Raw genomic sequence first — 25239 nt, 5'->3', positions numbered from 1 at the left:
TCACTGCTGTGGTGGGGTGTCAATCTTGGAGAGAAAACAACCTCTCTAGGTCCTCCTTGGGAAATAGATAAAGCCTACCCATAAGCTAGGATTCATGTAGTACAATACCAGCCAATTCCCATTCCTTAAATATATTTGATAGCACTTGAAGGGGAATGAAGTTGGTGGGATTGCAATACTCCTCCATAATAGAGTCCCCCCTCTCGAGGCCCTTCAGAAGAACCATCACCTCTCCCAGTTTCAAGCCTGCTGCCACTTGATCAGTAAGGCTGGGAAGTTCCTAACACCAAAAACAGGCAGACGACTGGAGACTTCTTGTCCTTGCCTGGGGAGATCTGATCTGACTCCAAGCAGCTCGAAAGAGCCAAAGAATGGACCCTCTACGGCCTCCTCTTCCCAACTGCTGGTCTTTGAGGAGTGACAAGTCCCCTAAGTATGTCCTTCGAGAGAAGTGGTAGACCCCCCCCCCCCCCCAAACTCACCACTGCAGGTCCTCCCCATAGCAACAGAGCTGTCTGACCCCTTCAGAAATGGTAGCTACAATCATTTAAAGCTGAGGCACTTCGGGGGGGGGGGGGGGGGGGGAAGGGGGGTGTCATTCATGTGAGATCTCAGGGCCTCTATGTGTTCCACCAGGCTAGGCTCCAATCCCAGCAGCATCCAACACCCTCCTTCCGGGAAAAGGCTCAAGCTCAAGATGGCCACCATTCTCACCAAAAGCCATATATATTGGTGCCAATTGGAGGTGGTTACCAATGTTCAAAACTCCAACCTCCTCCCCAAAAGATTAGCATTATTGGCCGAACAGCATTTTTTAAATTTTTTCTTCTTCAAATTATCTTTGAGGCAGTAGGGGCCCAGAACCCTGATGATGATGATGTGGGGTCCCGTTGGGGCCTATGCCAGCCCATTCTTGGAAAGCAAGCCCACAGCCAAGGAGGGCTCTAAGCAAGGTGAAATTAGGCCTTACCTGCTAATTTTCTTTCCTCTAGACCCTCCAGACCGGTCAAGACGCGTGGGTTATGCTCACCTACCAGCAGAGGGAGACTGAGAACACTAACTTCAAACTATGTACATATAACCTGTGCCCATCCCACAAAAGCCAGTATACACTTAGCAAAGCAGAGAAACCCCCTGCAACAGTAACTCTGAATCTAGAACCCCCTGTGCCTGGAAAACCAATAGTCAACACCAACAGTGTGCTCAGACAGATGGAACGTCAAGCGCCCCGCTCTGTACAGTATTATGGGCGAAGAAACCTCTCCGGCCCACTGAAAGTAAAGGAATAGTCATAGCAGAACACGGCTCAAATACTTCTGATACTACCAATATCTCTGAAACTCAATAGGGTGGGCTCTTGACCGGTCTGGAGGGTCTAGAGGAAAGAAAATTAGCAGGTAAGGCCTAATTTCACCTTCCTCAGCGACCCTCCAGACCGGTCAAGACGCGTGGGAAGTACCAAAGCAGTAGAAACTTAAGGGTGGGACCCTTGCAAAGCAGAAGACAGCACAGCCGCTCCAAAACACACATCCTCTTTTGCCTGAACATCAATCCTATAATGCTTCACAAAGGAATGAATGGACGACCATGCCGCTGCCTTACAAATATCCTGCGGAGGAACAAAACTACTCTCCGCCCAGGAAGCAGCAACCCCCCTGAGTTGAATGCGCCTTAAGTAGCGGGGGCACCGTACGCCGCTTCAACAAATAAGCCGAGGCAATAGCCTCCTTCAACCACCTAGCCAGAGTCCCCTTGGAGGCCGCAGCCCCTTTTTTGGGACCTCCAAACAAAACGAACAACCTATCCGAAGCCCGGAATTCTCTCGTTCTGCTCAAATAGGACCGCAAGGCGCGCCGAACATCCAACTTAGCCAACCGACGCTGAGAGATATCCCTCGAACGATTCCCCAACACCGGTAACGAAATCACTTGATTCACATGGAACGCCGAAACCACCTTAGGAACAAAAGAAGGAACCGTACGCAAAGTCACTTTCTCTTTCGCAAAGGACAGAAAAGGCTCCCTACAAGACAAGGCCTGCAGCTCTGAAATTCTACGAGCGGAAGCAATGGCCACCAGAAAAACAGTCTTCAACGTAAGATCCTTACATGTGATGGACGCCAATGGTTCAAACGGAGGACCCACCAGAGTCTCCAAGACCAAATTCAAATCCCAAGACGGAACCATCGGACGACGGGGCGGCCGAATCAACTTCACTGCCCTCAGGAACCGCCCTACGTCCGGAGAAGCTGCCAAGGAGCCTCCTCGAATCTTACCTCTGAAACAAGACAATGCGGAAACCTGTACCTTCAGGGAAGAAAGCGAGAGCCCCCTGTCCAGACCATCCTGCAAAAACTCCAAAACCTCCATCACCGAAGCCCGCAAAGGAACAAAATTCCGTTCTTGACACCAACTCTCAAAGATGCGCCACACCCGCACATAAGCCAATGACGTGGACTTCTTACGTGATCGCAACATCGAATCAATTACCCTGGCCGAGAAACCCTTCTTTCTCAATCTGTGCCTTTCAAGAGCCAAGCCGTAAGCAAGAATGGAGAGGGGTCAGCCATCTCGATCAGCCCCTGCACCAGTCTCACCCGAGGCCCCAGGGGAAACGGATCCTGCACTAGCAAACGCATCAGATCTCCGTACCATGGCCGACGAGGCCAATTGGGCGCTATCAGAATCACTAAGCCGGGATGACGACCGATCCGCTGCACCACGCAGCCCACCAGCGGCCACGACGGAAACACAGAGCAACTGTTGAGCCGGCCACGGCAGCACCAACGCGTCGAGACCCTCGGCTCGAGCATCTCTTCAACGACTGAAGAACCGAGCGACCTGAGCATTGTCGGCCGACGCCATGAGATCCAACACTGGCCGGCCCCACTGCAACACTATCCGCTCGAACACGGAGGGATGGAGAGCCCACTCTCCGGGATCCAAAGTGTGCCTGCTCAGATAATCCGCGTTCACATTGTCCACTCCTGCTACGTGGCCTGCCGAAAGAGCCTGAAGATGAGCCTCTGCCCACCCCAGCAACTCCGCCGCCTCCACAGCTAATCCTGGGCTCTTCGTCCCCCCCCTGCCGATTTACATAGGCGATGGCCGTGGCATTGTCGGAAAGAACTCTGACCGCCTTGCCCTCTAGCAGACTCTGGAAGGACCGAAGAGCCAACCGAATTGCTCGAGTCTCCAGGCGGTTGATGGACCACGACGCCTCTTCCAACGTCCAGCGCCCTTGGGCCACCTGCCCTAGACAATGCGCCCCCCCAGCCTAACAGACTCGCATCCGTAGTCAGTACCACCCAATTCGGCAATCTAGCGGCATACCCCTCGCTAGATTCGGAGTGTGGAGCCACCAACGAAGGCTGCGCCGAACCATCTCCGGCAGCGCTAGCCTCTCCTCCAAACACTGGGACTGAGGGGACCAACGAGACAACAACGCACCCTGCAACTGTCTCATGTGGGCCCTGGCCCAAGGTACTACCTCTATAGACGCAGCTATCAGACCTAACACCTGAAGATACTCCCGCGCCGCAGGCGCCCTCTGAGCTCGGAGCTGACAGATCTGAGCCTGCAGTTTGGAAATGCGAGGAGCCGTCAAAAACACCCGGCCTCTCTTCATGTCGAAACGGACTCCCAGATATTCTAGAGACTGTGACAGAACTAGGTGACTCTTGGCCAGATTGACAACCCAACCCAGCGACTGCAACAAGGTCACCACTCTGTCGGTAGCCTCCTCGCTCTCCGACCGTGTTTTGGCTCGAATTAACCAGTCGTCGAGATACAGATGAACCAAAATGCCCTGCAACCGTAGAGCCGCTGCCACAACCACCATCACCTTGGAAAAAGTGCGAGGAGCTGTAGCCAGGCCGAACGGGAGCGCACAAAACTGAAAGTGACTCCCTAACACCACAAAACGAAGAAAACGCTGGTGCACCTCTAGGATGGGGATGTGTAAGCAAGCTTCTGTCAAATCCAATGAAGTCAGAAATTCCCCTTCCTGAACCGCTACAATGACAGAGCGCAACGTTTCCATCCGAAAGGAAGGAACCTTTAGAGCCGCATTGACCCTCTTGAGATCTAAAATAGGCCGAAAAGAATCCTCTTTCTTTGGAACCACAAAGTAAATGGAGTAACAACTGGTTCCTCGTTCTCCTGGCGGAACAGGCACCAAAGCGCCTAAATCGACCAGACGTGACAGAGTGTCTCGCACTGCCCTTGCCTTGCGCCTTGAGTGACAGGGAGAGACGAGAAAGAAATCGGACAGAGGACCGTCGAACTCCAGCGCGTACCCGTCTCGCACTATCTGCAGCACCCACTGGTCTGACGTGATTTGGGCCCACCTCTGGTAAAACAAGCGTAAATGAGCCCCCACACGAACCAGAGGCTGGACCCCCAAACCATCATTGCGACACACGGGACATGCCGGCCGTTCCCGAAGAGGCATCCGGCCCCCCCCCCCCCCCGGCGGCCACCACGAAAGGACTGGGTTCTCGGAAAAAAACGACCCCTGGTCCCCCCCGAGGACCTACCTGGCCGATACCGTCTAGCTTCCCGAAAATGGCCTTGCACCGCAGCCCCCCTAGAAGCCTTAGGCCGAAGCTCCGGAAGCCGAGGGACCTTAGCATCACCAAGACCCCTAACGAACTTATCCAATTCTTCTCCAAAAAGCAAAGCGCCCTTAAAGGGAAGCGAACACAACTTTGCCTTGGACGCGGCATCTGCCAGCCAGCCCCGCAACCACAGGGCCCTTCGAGCCGCCACTGCGAGGGTCATGTTCTTCGCCGATGCACGCAATAAATCATACAGCGCATCTGCCAAGAAGGACGAACCCATCTCCAACTTTGCCAAATCCTGCACTAAGGCGGCTCTATCAACCTGCGGAGAATCTAGCAGCCGCTCAGCCCAGCGGAAACATGCTCGAGCCACCAGACCTCCACAAACCGATGCTTGCAAAGCCAGCGCCGATAAATCAAAACTTCGCTTCAGAAATGTCTCCAATTTCCTGTCCTGAGGGTCCGGCAAGGCAGCCCTCCATCCACAGGAATTGCCGTAGCCTTAGTCACCGCCGTCACTACGGCATCCACGGTCGGAGGCTTTAAAGAATCTCTATCCTCCTGTGGAAGGGGATAGAGCTTAGCCATGGCCCGTGCCACTTTACACGGCGCCTCCGGCGAGAGCCATTCCTGCGTTACCATCTCTCTAAGGTCCGCATTCATAGGAAACGTACGAGAAACCCTTCTGATCCCCTTAACCAGCGGGTCCTGCTTTTCGGATGGAGCCTGATCTTCTGCCGGATCAAATTTGAGCGTAGCAGACACCTGCTCAATAAGATCCGCCAACTCCTCCCTGTGAAAAATGCGGACCACCGAAGGGTCCTCCCCGGGCACTGTCTCTCTATCTGGCCCAGACAAGGACCCCTCCTCCTCTTCCAGGGGACTAAAGTCACCCTCTGACTCCGGAGGAGAAAAACAGTCCAAGTCCTCGGCCCACTCAACACGTGGCCTCTTAGTGCTCGTGACCCCCGTCCCCAGACTAAGGGGCTCCCGTGCGCGACAGTCCCACCTGCCAGGCCTGAAATAAGGACCAAACAAATTCCGGGGGGAAACGTCCCCTCCAGAAACACCAGCCACCGGGCTGCCCTGAGATCCACCGACTAAGTCCGGGATTCTCGGGGCCGAATCCAAGATGGCGGCGGTTCCCGCCAAAATCGGGACCGCCGCTGAACCGCTAGCCGGAGCCCCTGCAACCTCCTGCAAGGCCGGCGCGGGAAGCTCTGCCGCTAACACCGGCGGAGCGGAGGACTGGGTCTTCGGTTCCCCGCAGAAGCGGCAGGAACCGCCAATCGCGTCGACACCCCCCCCCCCCCGACGCGCGCAAAAACGACAAAGCGGCTTCACGGACATCCTCTATCCAAGGTAAAGGAAAAAGGAACTCACCCAAAACAAGCCACTCACAGCTCACCTAGAATGGCTGACCAGCTCCGGCACTCTGGAGTGCAGCTGCACAGCTCTCCACACCGTCTGGGTCTTTTAGTCTTCTTTTTTTTTTTTTTAAACTTTATTGCAGCACAATTTGAGCCCTGCTGCTGCTATCAAATCCCTGGCACTCAAGGCTGCAATATAAGAACTGCAGCAGAGGAACAAAGCTGCCCAAACGGGAGAGCTACCTCAGGGGAGGGACCCGGCCACCCTGGTGTGACACCCCAGAGGGGACAATGGCAGGCCCCACCGGACCACCAAGCCCCAGCACACAGAGTTTTGGCCAGGCACAGGGATGCTCCACAGAAATGATCAATAGACCAACCTAAAACTCTCAATTAATCCCTGACTCCTACCAGACCGGACAAGCTGCACAGGCTGCCTGTCTACCCTCTGCTGAGACTGAGAAAATACTGGCTTTTGTGGGATGGGCACAGGTTATATGTACATAGTTTGAAGTTAGTGTTCTCAGTCTCCCTCTGCTGGTAGGCGAGCATAACCCACGCGTCTTGACCGGTCTGGAGGATCACTGAGGAAAGGAGGACTGAACAGCACTAACCCTGGAAGAATAGGCCTCCCAGACAACAATACACACAGGCTGACCTTGTAGATGTGGGAAATCAGGCCTTAAAAACAAAACAAAAAAAAACTACACAGCTGCCCCAGTCCAAAATTGTACTATCTGCTGGAGGTAGAGAAGTACTGAACAGCTCCAGGATGCACCTCTTTCTTGTCACTGGAAAAACTGTTTTGCCCATCTTCAACTGATGGTCGGGGGTAACACCCACCAGAATGGACTGGTTTAGCTGGATGAAAGGAGAAATTAGGACTTACCTGCTAATTTTCTTTCCTTTAGTCATCCAGACCATTCAAGACACTTGGGTTATGCACTCCTATCAGCAGATGGAGACAGAGAACACTGACTGAGAATTGTAGAAGACAGCTGTACAGTTCTCAACCAGCCAGTTATTTCCTTTAAGGTAGATGAAAGACCCCCTAAAGGGTCAACCCCTTTGCCTCCAACCAAACAGCACTCTACACTGTACTGCTGCTTGAACAGTTCCAGAACTGAGACAAGCGCCCACTTCCCCATGCCCTACAAAGGCACAAACTCATATGCACTCACAAAGTAGTAATCTCACGGGTGGGATCTCTGAAGCCCCGACATCAACAGCTGAGCACCAAACCCCACATGCTGAGAAGCCTGCGCATCAATGTTCAAAACTCCATCCTCAATTTTGTTTTCCATTCCAATAATACCTAACATTCTATTTGCTTTCTTTGCCACCACCGCATACTGAGCAAAGGGTTTCAATGTATCAATGATGACACTTAGATCCCTTTCCTGGTTGATAACTCCTAATGTGGAACTTGCATCAGTGATGTAGCACTTGCTCACATTAAATGTCATCTGTTATTTGGATGCCCAGTTTCCCCAAGATCCTCTTGTAATTTTTCACAATCCTCATGTGATTCAACAACTTTGAATAACTGTGTTAACAGCAAATTTAATGACCTCATTACCCCCATCACTAAATCATTTATAAATGTTAAAAAGCAGCAATCCCAGCACAGACCCCTGGAGAACCCCACTATCTACCCTTCTCCATTGAGAATTCTGATCATTTAACCCTACTCTCTGTTTTCTATATTTTAACCAGTTTCTAATACACAATAGAACACTACCTCATATCCCATGACTCTCCAATTTCCTCTGGAGTCTTTCATAAGGTACTTTGTCAAATGCCTTTTGAAAATCCAGATACACAATATCAACTGGCTCACCTTTATCCACATTTGTTTACCCCTTCAAAGAAATGTAATAGATAGTAAAAGGAAATCTTGCCTCACCAAAGTTCGTGTTGGCTTTGTCTCATTAATCCATGCTTTTGAATATGCTCTGTAATTTTGTTCAAAGTATCTAGCATTTTCCCGGAACCGATGTCAGGCTCACTGGTCTATAATTTCCCAGATCACCTCTGGAACTTTTTTTTAATTGGCATTAGCCATCCTCCAATCTTCCAGCACCATGCTTGATTTTAAAGAGAGATTTCATTCAGTTTCTTTGACTCGTCAGCTTTGAATACCATTTCTGGCACCAGTATCTCTCCCACATCTTTCACGGTGGAGACCAAAGCAAAAAATTCATTCAATCTCTCCGCTATGGCTTTGTTTTCCCTGAGTGCCCCTTTACCCCTCGGTCATCTAGCAGACCAAATGATTCTTTTGCTGGCTTCTTGCTTTCGATATACCTAAAAATGTTTTTACAATGTATTTTTGCCTTGAACGCAATTTGTTTTTTCAAAGTCCCACTTTGCCTTCCTTATCAGTGCTTTGCATTTGACTTGACATTCCTTATGCCATTTCTTATTATTTTTAGTCAGGTCCTTCTTCCATTTTCTGAAGGATTACCTCTTAGCTATAATAGCTTCCTTCACCTCACTTTTTAACCATGCCGGCTATCGCTTGGCCTTCCTTCCTCCTTTCTTAATAAATGGAATATAACTGGCCTGGGCCTTCGCATCTGCTCCTCTTAAGTTTTTTTTTCCCCCACTGTTCTCGTTTTATCATAGTCTCCTTTAAAGTTAAATGATAACATATTGGATTTCTTGTGTGTACTTAATCCAGAGCTGATATCAAATCTGATCATATTATGATCACTATTATGGAAGATCCCCAACATCATTACCTTCTGCACCAGATCATGTGCTCCACTAAGGAGTAGGTCTAGAACTTTTTCTCCTCTTGTTGGCTCCTGTACCAGCTGCTCCATAAAGCAGTCGTTGATTTCATTAAGAAATTTTACCTCTCTAGCATGCCCTGTTACATTTACCCAGTCAATTTTGAGGTAATTGAAATCACCCATTATTGTTCTCCCCATTTACTAGCCTCCCTAATTTCTGATAACATTTCTACATCTCTGATCATCCTGGCCAGGTGGACAGTAGTACACTCCTATCACTATCCTTTTCCCCTTAACACATGGAATTTTAATCTATAGGGATTACAAGATGTGTTGTGTCCTGCAGAATTTTTGATCTACGAGTCAAGGCCTTCCTTAACATACAATGCTAACCCCTCCACCAATTCACTGCACTCTATCATTGATATAATTTGTACCCTGGTATGACAGTGTCCCACTGGTTATCCTCCTTCCACCAGGTCTGAGAGATGCCTACTATATCAATTTTTTTCATTTAGTGCAATATATTGTAACTCATCTTATTTCTTAGGCTTCTGGCATTTTTTTTTACATCTTGCTCAGTAGACAACAGTGATCATTTGCAACTGCTATTGGGATACACATATGCCAAGTATGTAGAATGCTTGCACAAAACCATTAGTGATTACTTAAGGATAATAACCTTTCTTCAATAAGCCCTCTCAAGAGCCACGCCATGAGAATGGAGAGGGGTCTGGCAACAACATAGGACCCTGATGTAGGAGACCGGGAGTCTCCTACCAGGAGACTAACGAGATCCAGGCCTTTGGGGTCAATCTGGTGCTATCAGGATCACACGGCTGGCATGCAACTTGGCGCACTGAATGGTCCAACTGATCAGGGGCCATACAGTTGTTATGCTCTGCTACACTCCTCCAGAGGTGCAGCCTGCTCACGCAGGGTATGGGCATGCGAGGATGCGGCGGCCATCTTGGATGTGGTATCTCCCGGATAGGATGGCCATCTTGGAGTTGGCATCTCAGCTTGTGGCAGCCATCTTGAGCAGCTTCAGGAAGGAAGCCCATATTTGGGCGTAGAGCATCTCCTCTGATGGGGCGGCCATCTTGGAACAGCTGCACATGGTTGAGCCTAATTCCTGCACTATTTAAAGCCTTGTTTCCAGTCCTTCCATGCTTCGGCTTCTATTCGCGTAGAGGTTGTGGTCTTCATCTGTTCCAGTGTTTTCCTGTGTTCCTGACCTTGGATTGCTTACTGACCACGCGTTGTGTTGCTGCCTGCCTTGACCTTGGACTGTTTACTGACTATTCTTTGCTCTGCCATTTACGGGCTCTGGACCATGTTTGTTTGCCCACCTGTCTGGTCAGTGGTCGTGCAACCCCGCTGGTTCTGGAAGTCCTGCCGGCTACTCAAACCCAGGGGCTCAACTCCTGGGGGGCAGTGGCTAAGTGCAGGTGAAGCTAAGTGTTGTCTGGCTGCCTGACCAAGTGCGGTGTCACTCCATCTTCGCCGTGCTCAGTCGGGGCACAAGGGCTCACACATCCCCAGTCATAACAGTAGTAGGGAATCGGACGGCCAAGGAAGTATCAGAGCATCAACCCCCTCTGATCCAGACTGAAAAACCATGGTACTTGAGGATTCCTTGCCATCAACTGCAACACTGTACACAGTGTGTCAAACAACTGTCTTGGAAGGCCTCCCTAGATAGGGATCATTCCCCCAGATCTAACATGTACCTGTTGAGAAAGTTTGCCTAAATGTTGTACACACAGCCCACAGACAATGCTGACCGATGCTGCTCTGCTCCCCAGAGAAGCTGAGCGGCCTCCTCAGTCACTGGCATGCTGCGAGTCTTGCCGTGCCGATTTATTAGGATTTATTTACCGTCTTTTTGAAGGAATTTACTCAAGGCGATGTACAGTAAGAATAGAACATGAGCAATAGGCAAATACAGCAGTGAAAATATTCAAATATAAAGTATGGCATGGTATATTATTTAGCATTTCTATAGCGCTACAAGGCGTACGCAGCGCTGCACAAACATAGAAGAAAGACAGTCCCTGCTCAAAGAGCTTACAATCTAATAGACAAAAAATAAAGTAAACAAATCAAATCAATTAATGTGTACAGGACGGAGGAGAGGAGAGTAGGTGGAGGCGAGTGGTTACAAGTGGTTACGAGTCAAAAGCAATGTTAAAGAGGTGGGCTTTCAGTCTAGATTTAAAGGTGGCCAAGGATGGGGCAGGACGTAGGGGCTCAGGAAGTTTATTCCAGGCGTAGGGTGCAGCGAGACAGAAGGCGCAAAGTCTGGAGTTGGCAGTAGTGAAGAAGGGAACAGATAAGGATTTATCCACAGGGCGGAGTGCACGGGAAGGGATGTAAGGAAGGACGAGTGTGGAGAGATACTAGGGAGCAGCAGAGTGAGTACATTTATAGGTTAGTAGAAGAAGTTTGAACAGGATGCGAAAACGGATAGGGAGCCAGTGAAGCTCGGTAATAGAACATTTTAATTGATAGTGAATGGTAAAGCAAAGATGTAACATATAGACAGGTAGGAGAGTAAGCAGAGTTAGAAAGTAAGGTGACTAATTTAAAGAAAGTTGCACCCGATGTCAAAGAGATGGTTAAATATTATCTCAGCTAGAGTAGGAGTGGATAAACATGTCCTCCTGCAGCATGTGCAGCCCCAGTCACTCCTTGAGTGTGTGCATTAGACTAACAAGTTAGTTACTTCTTCCATTAAAGGCTTGGTTGAAGAGCCAAGCTACACACAATATGGCCGTGGCAGACAGCACCCGCATCGCTTTTCCCTTGAGCAGTGCTGAAAGGCCTCCACAGTAATGCGGACCGCTTTGGACTCCAGGCGACTGATGGACCACTGCACCTCCAGCTTTGACTGGCACCTATACAATGCACCCCTCCCCCTCCAATCCAGACACTGCTCTGTTGTTACCAAGGTTCACTTTGGAGTCTCCAAAAGCATACCTGTCAAATTGGCAGACCTCAACCACCACAGGAGACTGGAGTGGGCTGCCTCCTTCAAAGGGGCCCACTTCTCCACGTCATACTGGACAGCAAGGCCCACTGCAGAGGATGCATGCAAGTCCTGGCTCATGGGACCACCTCCAGAATTGCCGTCATGGATCTTAAGACCTGCAGAAAATGTCATGTGTGGATCCTCTCCAGCGGAGAGTGGAGGAGTGGCCTAGTGGTTAGGGTACTGGACTTTGGTCCTGAGGAACTGAGTTCGATTCCCGGCACAGGCAGCTCCTTGTGACTCTGGGCAAGTCACTTAACCCTCCATTGCCTGCCGCACTGAGCCTGCCATGAGTGGGAAAGCGCGGGGTACAAATGTAACAAAAAAACAAAACTGCATTTGGTGGAAGCACAGGAGGCTGTGATGGCAGGCCACTCCATGAGAATATCTTGAATTACCTTGATTCATGGGAAGAATTCTAGGTGGACATCTGATGCCTCTCACCAACGAATCCACTGTTTTGGCCAAACTCTGAAAGCCACCTCCTCCTCAAAGTTGAGAATTGCAGACACCAGAGAAATAAATTCAGACAACTCCTCCCTATGAAAAATATGAACCACCATAGGATCTCCTCCCCCATCATCACCAAACTCCCCCCCCCCAGGGTCTCGTAAGTCCTCTTCAAGAAAATCCTGCTCCCAGTCTAACCAGGGACATTTGGTAGCCAATAGCCTTCCCCAGAGAAAACCCCTCCCATCTGTCAGGCCTAGTACAGGGCCTAAACCCAAAGTTCCCCAGAGCGCCCCCCCCCCCCCCCCAACAGCCATGGAACAAGGGAAAGGGCCCTCCAGTATCAGATATGGTGGTAAATCCACCCAGCGGGCAGAATCTAAGATGGTGGTGGTTCTCGACGAAATCAGGCCCGCCATTGAGGGGTCTGCCATCACAGCCTTCTGAGCTTCCAAACGCAGAGTTTTCCAGCAGTCATAGCCAGAACCAGCTCCGATGTAGACCAGTGCCCTCCAGGATCAGCTGTGGTGGCAAATCTGCCCAGTGGCCAGAACCTAAGATAGTGGCGTTCTCTCAGAAATCAGGCCAGCCACTGAGGCCCTACCATCACAGCCTCCTGTGTGTCCAAACAAAGCAAGTTCTCCACCGCACCCACTGTCGGTACCAGCTCAGATGTGGACTTCGGCTCTCCACAAAGCTGACAAGGAGCCCCCTCCCAAACTTCAACACCTCATTTGCCACATGTGCGACCACAGAGCAGCTTGTCCACACTCATCGCAAGACACAGGGACAAAAGCAGGAGCACCTGAAGGTAAGAACCCCCAGAATAAAGGACCAAGCACAGCTCCGTAGGTGCCAACAAGGTCAGGACGCACCTGACACCATTGCTGGAGCTGCGGTTTCCCCAGTTTGATTTCCCTGTGGGATTTCTTTTTTGTTACTTTTTCCCCCCTGGAGAAACTCGGCAGCTGTACTGGGGCCAGGCACTCAAGACTTCCAGCCCCCTGGAGCCAAGGCACACACGCAGCCCACTTGGGGGGGGGGGAGGTTGTGCGTGTGTGTCAGCAGTTCATGGAGGGGAGCAACCTGGCCTTTAAGGTGTTAACACCCCAGGGGAATGAGCAGCCCCCTGCATACCAGCACACCCAACAGCCGGCAGAAGCAAAGGGACAGCAAGACACCTTATGGTCCCTTTTTTTTTCCTAAACCTGAAGAAAATAAAACTCACCTTCCCCCAGGCCTACCAAACCAACTCAGACAGCACATCTATCATCTGCTGGGAAACTGAGAAATTCTGGCTGGGAAGTGCACAGAGGGTCTTACATAATTCTCTGTCAGTGTTCTCAGTCTCCATCTGCTGATAAGAGTGCATAACCCAAGCAACTTGACCGGTGTGGATTATGGCAGCTTTCATTACAGTATTTGATTGCCTTCTTTTAAACTGATGTACTTGTTAGGTTTATATATTGTAGTTATTTAATTTTGTTTTGTAAGCCCCATTGTAGACTTCCAGGCAGAGAAGTGTTAACTGACTGCATACATTTAATTTAAGGTAGCAAACAAGTTTCTGAAAATTCTTACATAGGAATTAGTGGTTAAGCAAACATCTAATTTACAAATTTTGATTTTTGTGAAAATTTTCATGTAATGTTAGGAAGGTTGATAAGCAGCAGCAGCAAATTCTTATCTACCTATCTTTTCAAAACTGGCTACATATCTGAATCAACTCTTAAACATGTCCACTTTGGTACCACTGACAAGAAATGGCATGAACATGATTTCTGGTCAATGTTATCTACTGTTCAGAACATAATACAGAAGCCAAAACTAAAAACCCCTATTATCACAGAAAAGGGTTTGTATCTCAAAGCAAATTGTATGTAGTTAAGTGTGCTGTGAACAGTGAATACAGTCCTCAAGGTCACAGATGTGAGCAATTTTATCAGTTTTCAGACACACACTGTAAACCTTTAAAGGCAGAGCAGCAAGTGGGAGAGGTGAAATAAAAGGCTTCAAGATGCTCATTCGGTTTACTTTAAGCTAAAGGCTTGAGGGAATCCAAAGCTCTAAAGTCAGCTCTGCTTGCAAGTACATTTTCAAGTGTGCCTCTCTCCAGTTAGAGCTGGATTTTCCCTTAAAATGAACGCAAAGGTTAGTGATTCTTAAAGGTCAGCAATTTTTTTTTCCAAACTACTGTTAGTTTAAGCCTGCTGGATGACAAGGTAAAAATCAATCTGGCATTCCTATGGACAGGGAAAAAAAAAAACCAAAACCCAATGCCCCATAATGCCCAGAAGCCCTCCCATTGCTACAGACTAACAGAACAAAATGGGGAGGGATCCTTGTACAAAAACGATGGGCATCCTCTTATCTTTTAATGAAAAAAGTGGGGAGGGGGGACTGATGACATATTTAACTGAGGAGAGGCACATGTTCGGGAAAAAAACAAGATGTTCTACTGAAGTGTCTTACCCTGGCATTCCTCTAGTCATCACAGGTGCTTGTCCAGCCTGGCCAGGGATGCCTCTATCACCACCTAAGAGAATAATACCATTCGAATAAACAGAGGCCTTTCCTACTCCCTCATCCCCCAACATTTTACTAAGCAAAACCTAAGCCCATAAGAAATCCTTCCATCACAAGACGTGTACCTTGCCATCGTTCAGTATCCCGTGCTGACAGTCCTCCATCCACACTGTGCAGCCATGAACGATTCTGGTGCCCCTCTAACTTGCAACTATGGTCTCCTCCCCACTAACGGCCGTCTCTTAAAAAAAAAAAAAAAAAAAAAAAAAAGGGGGGGGGGGGGGCGGGGGGAAGAACCAAGTGTTGGGGAAAAAGTGTAACTCAACTAAGAAGTCTATGGTGTATTTGTTATATGGCCGACAAGATTGTGGGGAGGATTAATCTACTGTCAGGGGATAAAAACCTGGATAGATTTTCCCTTTGTCATCAGGCCAGCAAAGCGTTAAAAAAAAAAAAAAAAAAATTGCTGACCCTTAAGAAAAATTGATAATTTATATACAAAGCGTAAAAAGTTAAGCTGTTTGTAGCACAGCTCTTTGCTCATTCCCATACAAGGCAACAGCTAATGAATATCACTTCATGTCCAGTATTTCCTCCCCTTTTGGATCCCAGGTTATCACGTTACATATTGTTGTTGGCCATGGTTTCTTAAGACCTCTCCTTAAGACCTTCTATCTTATCTGTCAGGATTTAGCCACTTCCCAACCTCCATCGCTAGCCAATTTCTACCAAGGCATCCAAAATATTTTTAAATGACTTAGCTCACACTGACATAGTAATGCATCAATATGGCAAGCACAAATGTTTCTAGAAGAAGTTATACTCTTGAAATTATACAAAGTGATTCAAAAGAAAAAGCAACATACCTTTGGCTATCTTAAGTCTTCCATGCAGGCAAACTCAAGCTGGTTTTTTTTTTTTAAAGCAAGCATTAATTCTAGTCACCTAAATTTATCTGGTAGCACTAATAAAAATATAACCACTATGTCTACCAACCTGGGAGGGGGCGGCACTCCTGCTCTACCATCAACTCGTTTATCAGGACCATAACTCCAGGCATCACGAGTCTCTCGCCCATGCCTCTCATCTGGATAATGCTGATAAGAAAAAAAGAATGCAAATATTCCTAGTAAATATCTATTTAAAAATCAACTTCCATGCTGGATAAAATTATATAAAAAGGTTCCCAAATTATAGTACTCAACCATCCAATGGCCTAACTATCAAAATCTCTCAAGCTTGCTCACTTACCGGTATGCATATTTGCCAGCATGGTGAAAAAGAAATTAGTCTTACTAATTTTCTTTCCTTTACTCGCAACAGACCAGTTAAGGAGCTTGTGTTACCATCAACCAGAAGGTGGAGAGTACAGAATTGTGCTTACCGTATTGCTCAAACAGTTCAGTATTTATCAAAGCAGTGGAATATGACGAACACTTGAGAACGAAACATTTTCTGTCAAAAATAACTCAGAAAACACTTACTCAAGATAGAACACAAAGAAAAACTCACAGGACACACAAAGATATAGGTGGGTAGGTAGCCAGACTGGTCTGGTGTGACTAAAGGAAAGAAAATTATCAGGCAAGATCTAATTTCTCCTTCCTCTGTATCAGCACCAGACTAGTCCAGGAACTTGTGAGATGTAACAGTACAGCACAGTCTATATTATCCGACCTTCGCTAATCCGACCATCCAACAGACTTCCATTCTCCCCCATGATGTCATCGTATTGCCATTAAGAAGTGAATGGCTTCTCTTCCTGTTTTCTGATTAAACACACTGCAAGGAAGTCATCTCTAAGCCATATTTGAGCAGAGACCGTGCTTCTCTACAAGGGAGCCGTGCTTTGCAGCTGATACTTCTTCATGCACCCCTCATCCGAGTTAAGCATTTGGCTTCTCTTCCTCTTTGGATCTGGGACCCCACTTTTACAGCACGAGAACAGTTTCTTTCATGCATTTTTTTTTTTTTTTGAGACCATGGTTCTATGCAAGGCAACCATAATTTTTGGACCTGGAACCCTGCTTTTGCAATGAGGGAACCACTGGAACTTTTAAGCCGAGACCTTGCTTTTATAACATTATAGAATGGCAGTAATTTTTTAAATCTGCAACCCCGCTTGCGCAGCGAGGGAACCGCTGAAAGGTTTTGGGCCCAGATCTTGCTTTGACACCATGGCATCAATTTTTGGACAGTTGAAAGAGCAAAAGACTATACAGCAGAAACTTTTGCAGAAAGCAAGTGAACATTAAAGATATTTAAGCAGAGACCTTGCTTTCCTGCCAGGCAACCATTTTTGATCAAAGACCTTGCTTTTACAGTAATTTTAAGGCCTGCACTGTGTGATCCCAGAGCCTGCTTTTCCTGCCATTTTTGATCAGAGGCCGTACTTTTGCAGAAATAAAATCATGGTACTGTATATGTACACCTATTGTATATTCCAGTTTGTTCATTAACAGCACTATCTTACTCTCGTTCTTAGATCTGGAGGATTTCCAATTCTGCTGTCTTGGAGCTCTGCTTGGTTCTGCTGTCTTGATTTCTGCTTCATATGGTACTGTTATTGACTGAAAAAGACAACTCAAGTGAGGCCGAATATGCAGATATCTTGAGAAATGGGGATCTGCTTGGCTCTGTATTTCTCTATATGAAGTTCATAAATATGGGCTCCCTTGCTGTTGCCTTTTGTACAATTTCTTTTATTTTTTTGTTGCCGTTTAGTGTTAATAAAGAATATTTTAATTCAAGATGCCATACACCTATTCTTTGTGCACAACGTATGTTTTCAGTGCATTGTTTGAGGGGTTACTGCTATTTTCCATATTATCCAACTTTTCACTTCTTGAACACTGGGTCAGTCCCATTTACGTTTGGTGCCTCAGTGATCACAGCAGGGGATTGTTTCCCTCCCATTTTGAATAAACAATCCCCTGCTGTGATCACTGAGGCACCAAACACAGCTTCCTCTCTAGCAGAAAAACGCAAATGTTTAGCTAAAGTATGAGGAGAGGACCAAGTTGCTGCTTTGCAAATTTCCTATGCTAAAACACTGTCCCACCCAAAAGCATTTATTTGGACACACCTCACTGTTTTGTTTGTTGCCTATCCAGTCTGCCCATCCATCCCTTCCTCTTCCTTGGTCCTATGTACTTGTCTCAAGCTTTTTTGAATTCATATAGTACCAAGGTCTCCACCACCTCCAATGGGAGGTTGTTCCACAGATTTAGCACCTAAGCAGTTATTTCTTTACAGTACTCCTAAATCTGTCCCTTAAACTTTATCCTATGCCCCTCAATCCAGAACTTCCTTTTAATTAATTGACTCATTTCCATGGCATACACAGGAGGTATTTAAAACATCTCTCCCTTCTCTCACCTTTCTTCCAAAGCATACATATTGAGATTTTAAGCCTGTCCCAATAGGCTTTATGAAGAAGACCACTGACCATTTTAATAGCTGCATTCTGGACCAACTCCAACCTGTTTAAATCTTTTTCAAGATGCAGGCTCAAGAACACAACACAGCATCCTGAGGTCTCACTAGAGGCATATACAGAGACATTTCTTCCTGCTTGCCTTTCTTCTCCCCCCAAAGCACCCACGCATCCATCTGGCCTTTGTCATCGCACTGGACCAAAAACTGATCCTTGCACACCACTTGCAACATTCCATTCATCAGAGTGAGCTCCATTTACCAACAGCCTCTGTCACCTTCCAATTAACTAGTTCCTAACCCAGTCAACTTTAGGTCCCATACTGAGGGAACTCAGTTTATAAGTCATAAGAACATAAGAATAGCCATATTGGTCAAATGGTCCATCTAGCCCAGTATCCTGTTCCCAACAGTGCCCAATTCAGGTCACAAGTACCTAGCAGAAACCCAAATAGTAGAAACATTCCATGCTACCAATCCCAAGGCAAGCAGCGACTTCTCCATGTCTGTCTTAAACCTAGATATGCAAACCACTGTTACTACATCTTCGGCGAAGAGTTCCAGATCTTAACTATTCGTTGAGTGAAAAAATGTTTCCTCCTATTTGTTTTAAAAGCATTTCCATGTAAGTTCATTGAGCGTCCCACTAGTCTTTGTACTTTTTGGAAGAGTAAAAAATCTATTCATTTCTACTTGTGCTATACCAGTCATGATTTTGTAGACTACTACTACTTAACATTTCTAGAGCGCTACTAGGGTTACGCAGCGCTGTACAATTTAACAGAGAGAGAGAGACAGTCCCTGCTCAAAGACAAGTGAACGGTCGGTCCAATAGGGGCAGTCAAATTGGGGCAGTCTGGATTCACTGAACAGTAAGGGTTAGGTGCCGAACGCAGCATTGAAGAGGTGGACTTTAAGCAAAGACTTGAAGACGGGCAGGGAGGGGGCTTGGCGTAAGGGCTCAGGAAGGTTGTTCCAAGCATAGGGTGAGGCGAGGCAGAATGAGCGGAGCCTGGAGTTGGCGGTGGTGGAGAAGGGTACTGAGAGGAGGGATTTATCCTGTGAACGGAGGTTACGGGCGGGAACGTAAGGGGAGATGAGGGTAGAAAAATAGTGAGGGGCAGCAGACTGAGTGCATTTGTAGGTAAGGAGGAGAAGCTTGAATTGAATGCGGTATCTGATCGGAACCCAGTGAAGTGACCTGAGGAGAGGGGTGATATGAGTATATTGGTTCTGGCGGAATATGAGATGTGCAGCAGAGTTCTGAACAGATTGAAGGGGGGATAGATGGCTAAGTGGGAGGCCGGTGAGGAGTAAGTTGCAATAGTCCAGGCGAGAGGTAATGAGAGCGTGGACGAGAGTTCGGGTGGTGTGTTCAGAGAGGAAAGGGCGAATTTTGCTGATGTTAAAGAGGAAGAAACGACAGGTCTTGGCTATCTGCTGGATATGCGCAGAGAAGGAGAGAGAGAGGAGTCAAAGATGACTCCGAGGTTGCGGGCAGATGAGACGGGGAGGATGAGGGTGTTATCAACTGAGATAGAAAGTGGAGGAAGAGGAGAAGTGGGTTTTGGTGGAAAGACGATAAGCTCGGTCTTGGACATGTTCAGTTTCAGGTGGCGGTTGGACATTCAGGCAGCAATGTCGGATAAGCAGGCCGATACCTTTGCCTGGGTCTCCGCGGTGATGTCTGGTGTGGAGAGATACAGTTGGGTGTCATCAGCATAGAGATGATACTGGAAACCATGAGATGAGATCAGGGAGAAAAGGGAAGAGGTGTAGATTAAGAGAAGGGGTCCAAGGACAGATCCCTGGGGAACACCAACAGATAAGGGGATGGGGGTGGAGGAAGATCCAAGAGAGTGAACTTTGAAGGTGCGGTGGGAGAGATAGGAGACCTCACTCACACCCCCCTTCCCTCAGCCATCTCTTTTCGAAGCTGAAGAGCTCTAACCTCTTTAGCCTTTCCTCATACAGGAGTTCCATCCCCTTTATCATTTTGGTTGTTCTTTGAACCTTTTCTAATTCCACTATATATATATATATATATATATATATATATATATATATATATATATATATATATTTTTTTTTTTTTTTTTTTTTTATAAATACGGCAACCAGAACTGGACACAATACTCAAGGTGAGGATGCACAATGGAGCAAAACAGGCATAGCATTCTCGGTCTTATTTACCACTCCTTTCCTAATAATTCCTAGCAACCTGTTTGCTTTTTTGGCCACAGCCACACATTATCTACGACACCTAGATCTTTTTCTTGGGTGCTGAACTCCAAGGTGGATCCTAGCATCAGGTAACTACGATTTGGATTGTTCTACCCAACGTGCACCACTGTGCATTTGATCACATTAAATTTCATCTGCCATTTAGATGCCCCAGTCTTCCAAATTTCTATGCAGGAATGTATCAAAGGCTTTGCTAAAATCTAAGCACATCACATTTAGCACTCTACACACACACAGACACCTGGGCCTGACTTCTCAGGGATTTGGGGCACCAGCCACGCTGTTCACTTCCAGTTTCTGCCCTGGCCCACTTCACAGTGTCGCCTAGCACTGTTCAGCTCCTCATGGCCAATGATGAACTCAGCACAACTCTGCACTGATTCCAGTGCTACACCGCCTCTCAGCATGGGCCCACTCTTCTGCTCTGCCTCACCCCCTCCATCTGGGCTGACCTCCGCTACTACTCTTCTCGGCCCTAGCCTGCCAATTTCCCTGCAGCTCTGCTTCTCTTCTGCCCCAGGTTCACTCTGGGCCTCCATTTCTTCTTCCTCTTCCTTATTTTGGTGCTCTGCACTTCTCAGGGTTCACTAGCTTGTTCTCTCTCTCTCCTCAGCATGTTTCTTGTGGTCTCCAGGCTGCAGCTGCTCTGGTCCGACCTAGTCTCTCTCCTTTTCCCTGCTTGCAGCTTTCCTTCAAACGTGCCTGCAGCTATTCTCCTGCCCAGACTTACGGATGGATATTTGCTCTCCCAGAGCTCAGGGCAACCTTTTGGAAAGGTTCCCCATAGCATGTGTGAGCAGTCCCCCACCCAAGTGAGTCACTTCCTGCTTCAGTGGTTACTAGCTTAGGCAGATTCAGCAAGAAGGGGATGGTGGGTGGGAATGTGTGGCTGACTTATCCTACTGTCCACAAAGAACCCACACTACAGGTAACTTTCTCCATGGACAAGCAGGATGAGTCAGCCATGTGTAGGCAACTCCCAAGCTAGGGTGGCCGAGAGGGGTACAACTTGAGTACAGGTGGAATGTGTAGGCAACTCCCAACTAGGGCGGCCTAGGTGGTTGAGAGGGAGTGCATTTAAGTACAGGTGGCCACCCTATCACCCATAGTGTGCTGTGGTAGGGTGAAGCTGCCTGAATTGAGATTCAGGGCCTCTAGAACAGAGCACAGCATATATAGACAAGGCAAGGGGTTGCTTTGTGGAATCAACTTTTAATCATGAGCTAAGTGCACCTGAATCGGGGGGGGGGGGGGGGGGGGGGGGGGGTGAATGACACAAAGATCTGAAGGCAATGCAATTCGATATCCAGTGTGCCTGTTTGTTGGCTGGGTATCCAGGTCCATTAGGGTCATAGGAGAGAAACAACTGTGATGCCCTGCGGATTGGTCGAGTCCTGCAAAGGTAGATACAGTGTGCACGTACAGTCCAGGGAGTGAAGGCGCTCTTCCCTCTGCGTTGGCATATAGCTCAGGGAGGAAGGCAGGCAAGACAATCGACTGGTTGATGTGGAATGTGATCGCAACCTTGGGGAGGAACTTCAGGTGTGCCCGAAGGATGGCACAGTTTTGCTGGATCCGAGTATTTTTTTTTTTTGGGGGGGGGGGGGGGGGGGGGGACCAGCAGGACTTGCAGCTCGTCGATCCATCTCACTGAAGTGATGGCAATGAGGAACACTGTTTTCCATCTGAGTAGTCCCACTGAGGCTGTCTCGAGTGGTTAAAATTATGGGTGCGTAAGTTGGTCAAGTATTACGTTGAGGTCCCAAGCTGGTGGTGGTTGCCTGACAGGTGGGTGCAGGTTGAGTAGACCCTTCATGAACCTGCAGGCAAGCAGGTGGGCTCGTTGTCCAGGAGTGCATGATACGCTGCAACGGAACTCAGATGAATCTGTACAGAGCTTGATTTTAGGCCCCACTCCACTATATGTAACCATTTTATCTTGTGTGATTGAATCTTATTTGAACGGCAAGGGCAGTTAAGTCTTTATCATCTTAAATTGGCACTCTTTTCCTATTTATTTTTATTATTTTATCTGTAAACCACTTTAATTTGCTTGCAGAGAAAGCGGTATAGCAAATTTTAATAAACAATAAATGATAGGCTAAGTATTGACAGGACAATCTTGCTGTGTTGCAGTACACCAGGATTGGAACCTCTTCCATTTAAAGGCATAACGTCTGGTGGAGGGACGTCTGGCTGCTAGTAGGACCTCCTAGGGTTAAGTTCAGGGTTGCTAAGGTGAGCCGCTCAACATCCAGGCAGTGAGGTTCAGGATGCATAGGTGGTGTGGAGGGTGGTTCCCCATGCTGGGTGATGAGGTTCAGGATCAGTGGGAGCCTGATGGTGAATTTGTTGCAAATTGCTGCAGGTACAAGAAACAGAGCTGTTGGGCCAGTACGGGACAATGAGGATTACTGTCAGGCTGTCTTGGAGAATCTTCTGTATAATTTTGGATATGAGAGGTGTTGGGGGAAAGCATACATGAGTTGTGCTAGGAGCAAAAGAGGGCATATTTTGTGTCGGACAGAGGCAAAAAGGTCCATATTGGGTGTTCCCCATTAGTGGAACAAGTCCTTTGTGACCTGGTGATGAAGCAACCGTTTGTGAGTCCAACTGTTGGCTCAGGTTGTCTGTGAGCATGTTCAGCTCCCCAGGCAGGTATGTGGCATAAAGTTGGCATCTGGAGACTATGAATTGCCAGATTTTGCATGCTTCCTGACAGTCTCTGGGAGCCAGTGCCATCCTGTTGATGGCGACATGGCGACCTGGTTGTCCATCTGGATGAGAATGTTCTTGCCTGTTAGGTGCATGCTGAGATCCTTCAACGCCTTCCCTATTGCTTTCAGTTCCAGGAGGTTGATGTGCTAGCGGGCTTTGGGGGAGGGGGGCATGTGCCACCTGTCTGCAGTTGGAGGAAATGGGCTCCCCAGCCACTCTTGGACGCATTGGTCGTTACTGTCAGCTGGTGACGAGGCTGATGAAACACGTGTTCCAGCGAGGTGTGGTGCCTGCTTGGCCCACCACAAAATGGCTTTGGTTATTGGTGCATCAATGAGGATTCTGCCTGTGCTGCTCCCAGTGATTGCGTAGATGCCACTGGAGAGGGTAGGGTGCATGCATAGTTTTGCGAGTGGGGTCATATAGACAGTGGCTGCAAGATGTCCCAGGAGCAAAGAAAAGTTCTGGCTGTGGAGGTCTTTAAGGTTGAGATAGATTGTGCCGGAAGGAAGGCCTTGGAGGTCATTTTGTTGACGACAGCTCCAATGAACTCCAAGGACCTGAAGGGGGGATGATGGTTTTCTGTACTGCAGAGTAGGGGTCTCCTGTCTGGAGGGTCCTGCTATCAGCCAATCGCACAAGTAGTGAAAAACGTAAACCCCTTTAGCTTGCGCAGGTGGGCAGCTGATGAAGTGACACATTTTGTGAATACCCTTGGGGGTGAGGAAAGGTCGAAGGGAAGTACCCAGTATTGGTAGTTCCCAGAAGCAGCTGCTCCACCAGAAGCCAAAACAGATCTGTGTATCATCATTGCCTTGGCCAGTCTAGCACCACGAGGATGACCCAAAGGACAGGTGCTGTGCAATCCTGTGCAAGACCCAGCCCACCAAGGTTTAGGGAGGCAACATATACAGGAATCCATTAAGGGGACAGCCTGTCTTTTGCCCAGCCAGCAAATCTCCAGCACCACCACCTTGCTCCTGGTTTCACACTGCCTGTTGACATAATCCAATACTGTCATGTTATCCAAGGAAACTTGGACCACCTTCCCCAAATGATAGCAGAGAAGTCCTGCAGAGCCAAGTGAATTGCTACAGCTTCTAGGTGATCAATGGAAAGAAAGCCACCTTCGCTGACCACATGCCTTACAGCATGCTGCCCTGATAATGGGCCCTCCAGCCCCCATGGCTCACACGGCTGTTAATCATCCACTAAAGGACACAAGTTAAGTGAGACCTTCAGGCTAGCTTTTGATAAAGGGAGAGTGCAAGAGGAAATGCACATCTAAGTCCTGGAGACTTGGGGGTTCCAGCAGTGCTCTGAAGGGGGCATGAGTTTGCCCCCAAAGAAACCACTTCCAGGGTGGCAATCAACCCCAGCAACCAGAGATAATCTTAAGCACTGGGAGTCACGGGCATAAAAAATTTGTTCCCCCCCCCCCCCCCCCCCCCCCCCCCCCCCCCCCCCCCCCCCCCCCCCCCCCCCCCCCCCCCCCCCCCCCCCCCCCCCCCCCCCCCCCCCCCCCCCCCCCCCCCCCCCCCCCCCCCCCCCTCCGAAACCTGGAGACGCTCTCAGGAGTCAGAAGGGCTCACTCCAGGTGTTTCAAAACAAACAAACCCCCGGGTACTCTAGGTCCTTGGATCAGCTCAAGGTAGCTTTCAAGTAGTTGATCCCCCAGCCCAAATTCTCTAGCAGCCAGATGACACGAGAAGTTGCTGCCCGAGAGTATGCCGAAATCAGTCTGTCCACACAAGGATGCATATGCACCCCCTCCTTGCAGAGGAAGGCAACTACCACCACATGACCTTGGAAAAGCTCCAAAGCACTGAAGCCAGGCTAAACAGAAGGGCCCTGAACTGAAAAGTGCCTGCCAACACACAGAACATCAGAAACCATATGTGGTCTAAATGAATGAAAATATGGAAGCAGGCCTCAGCCAGATCCAGAAAGGAGAGAAACTTCCCTGAGCGGACCAATATGATCAACAAGTGGAGGGTCTCCATACAGAAATGAGGTACTCAAAAGTCTGCACTGACCCCCTTGAGGTCTAGAATAGGATGGAAAGATCGTCCCTTTTTGGGGACCACGAAGTAAAGTAGCAAAACTCCCCCCTCCCCCCCCCGCAGGACCTCTGCATTTGTGTGTTTGGTGGGGGGAGAGGGG

The 25239-nt window shown here is 48.3% G+C and overlaps 1 protein-coding gene across 3 annotated transcripts in view; it reads right to left on the bottom strand.

The window, feature by feature from the left end:
• The window catches only part of LOC115480740 (scaffold attachment factor B2-like), a 205543-nt gene that overhangs the window by 27347 nt on the left and 152957 nt on the right, over positions 1–25239 (bottom strand). For 2 of the 3 annotated variants that reach the window (XM_030219611.1, XM_030219610.1), the window contains exon 17: positions 15676–15776. In XM_030219611.1, the coding sequence (XP_030075471.1) occupies positions 15676–15776 (101 nt within the window). Of the gene's footprint in view, positions 1–14625; positions 14690–15675; positions 15777–25239 lie in introns of all 3 variants that reach the window. The other variant, XR_003943860.1, reaches the window with a different exon arrangement.

Source organism: Microcaecilia unicolor, chromosome 11 (genome assembly GCF_901765095.1).
Source record: "Microcaecilia unicolor chromosome 11, aMicUni1.1, whole genome shotgun sequence".
Lineage (NCBI taxonomy): Eukaryota > Metazoa > Chordata > Amphibia > Gymnophiona > Siphonopidae > Microcaecilia > Microcaecilia unicolor.
The sequence above is the reverse complement of the archived record's forward strand: the minus strand, read 5'-3'. Positions and strand labels throughout refer to the sequence as shown.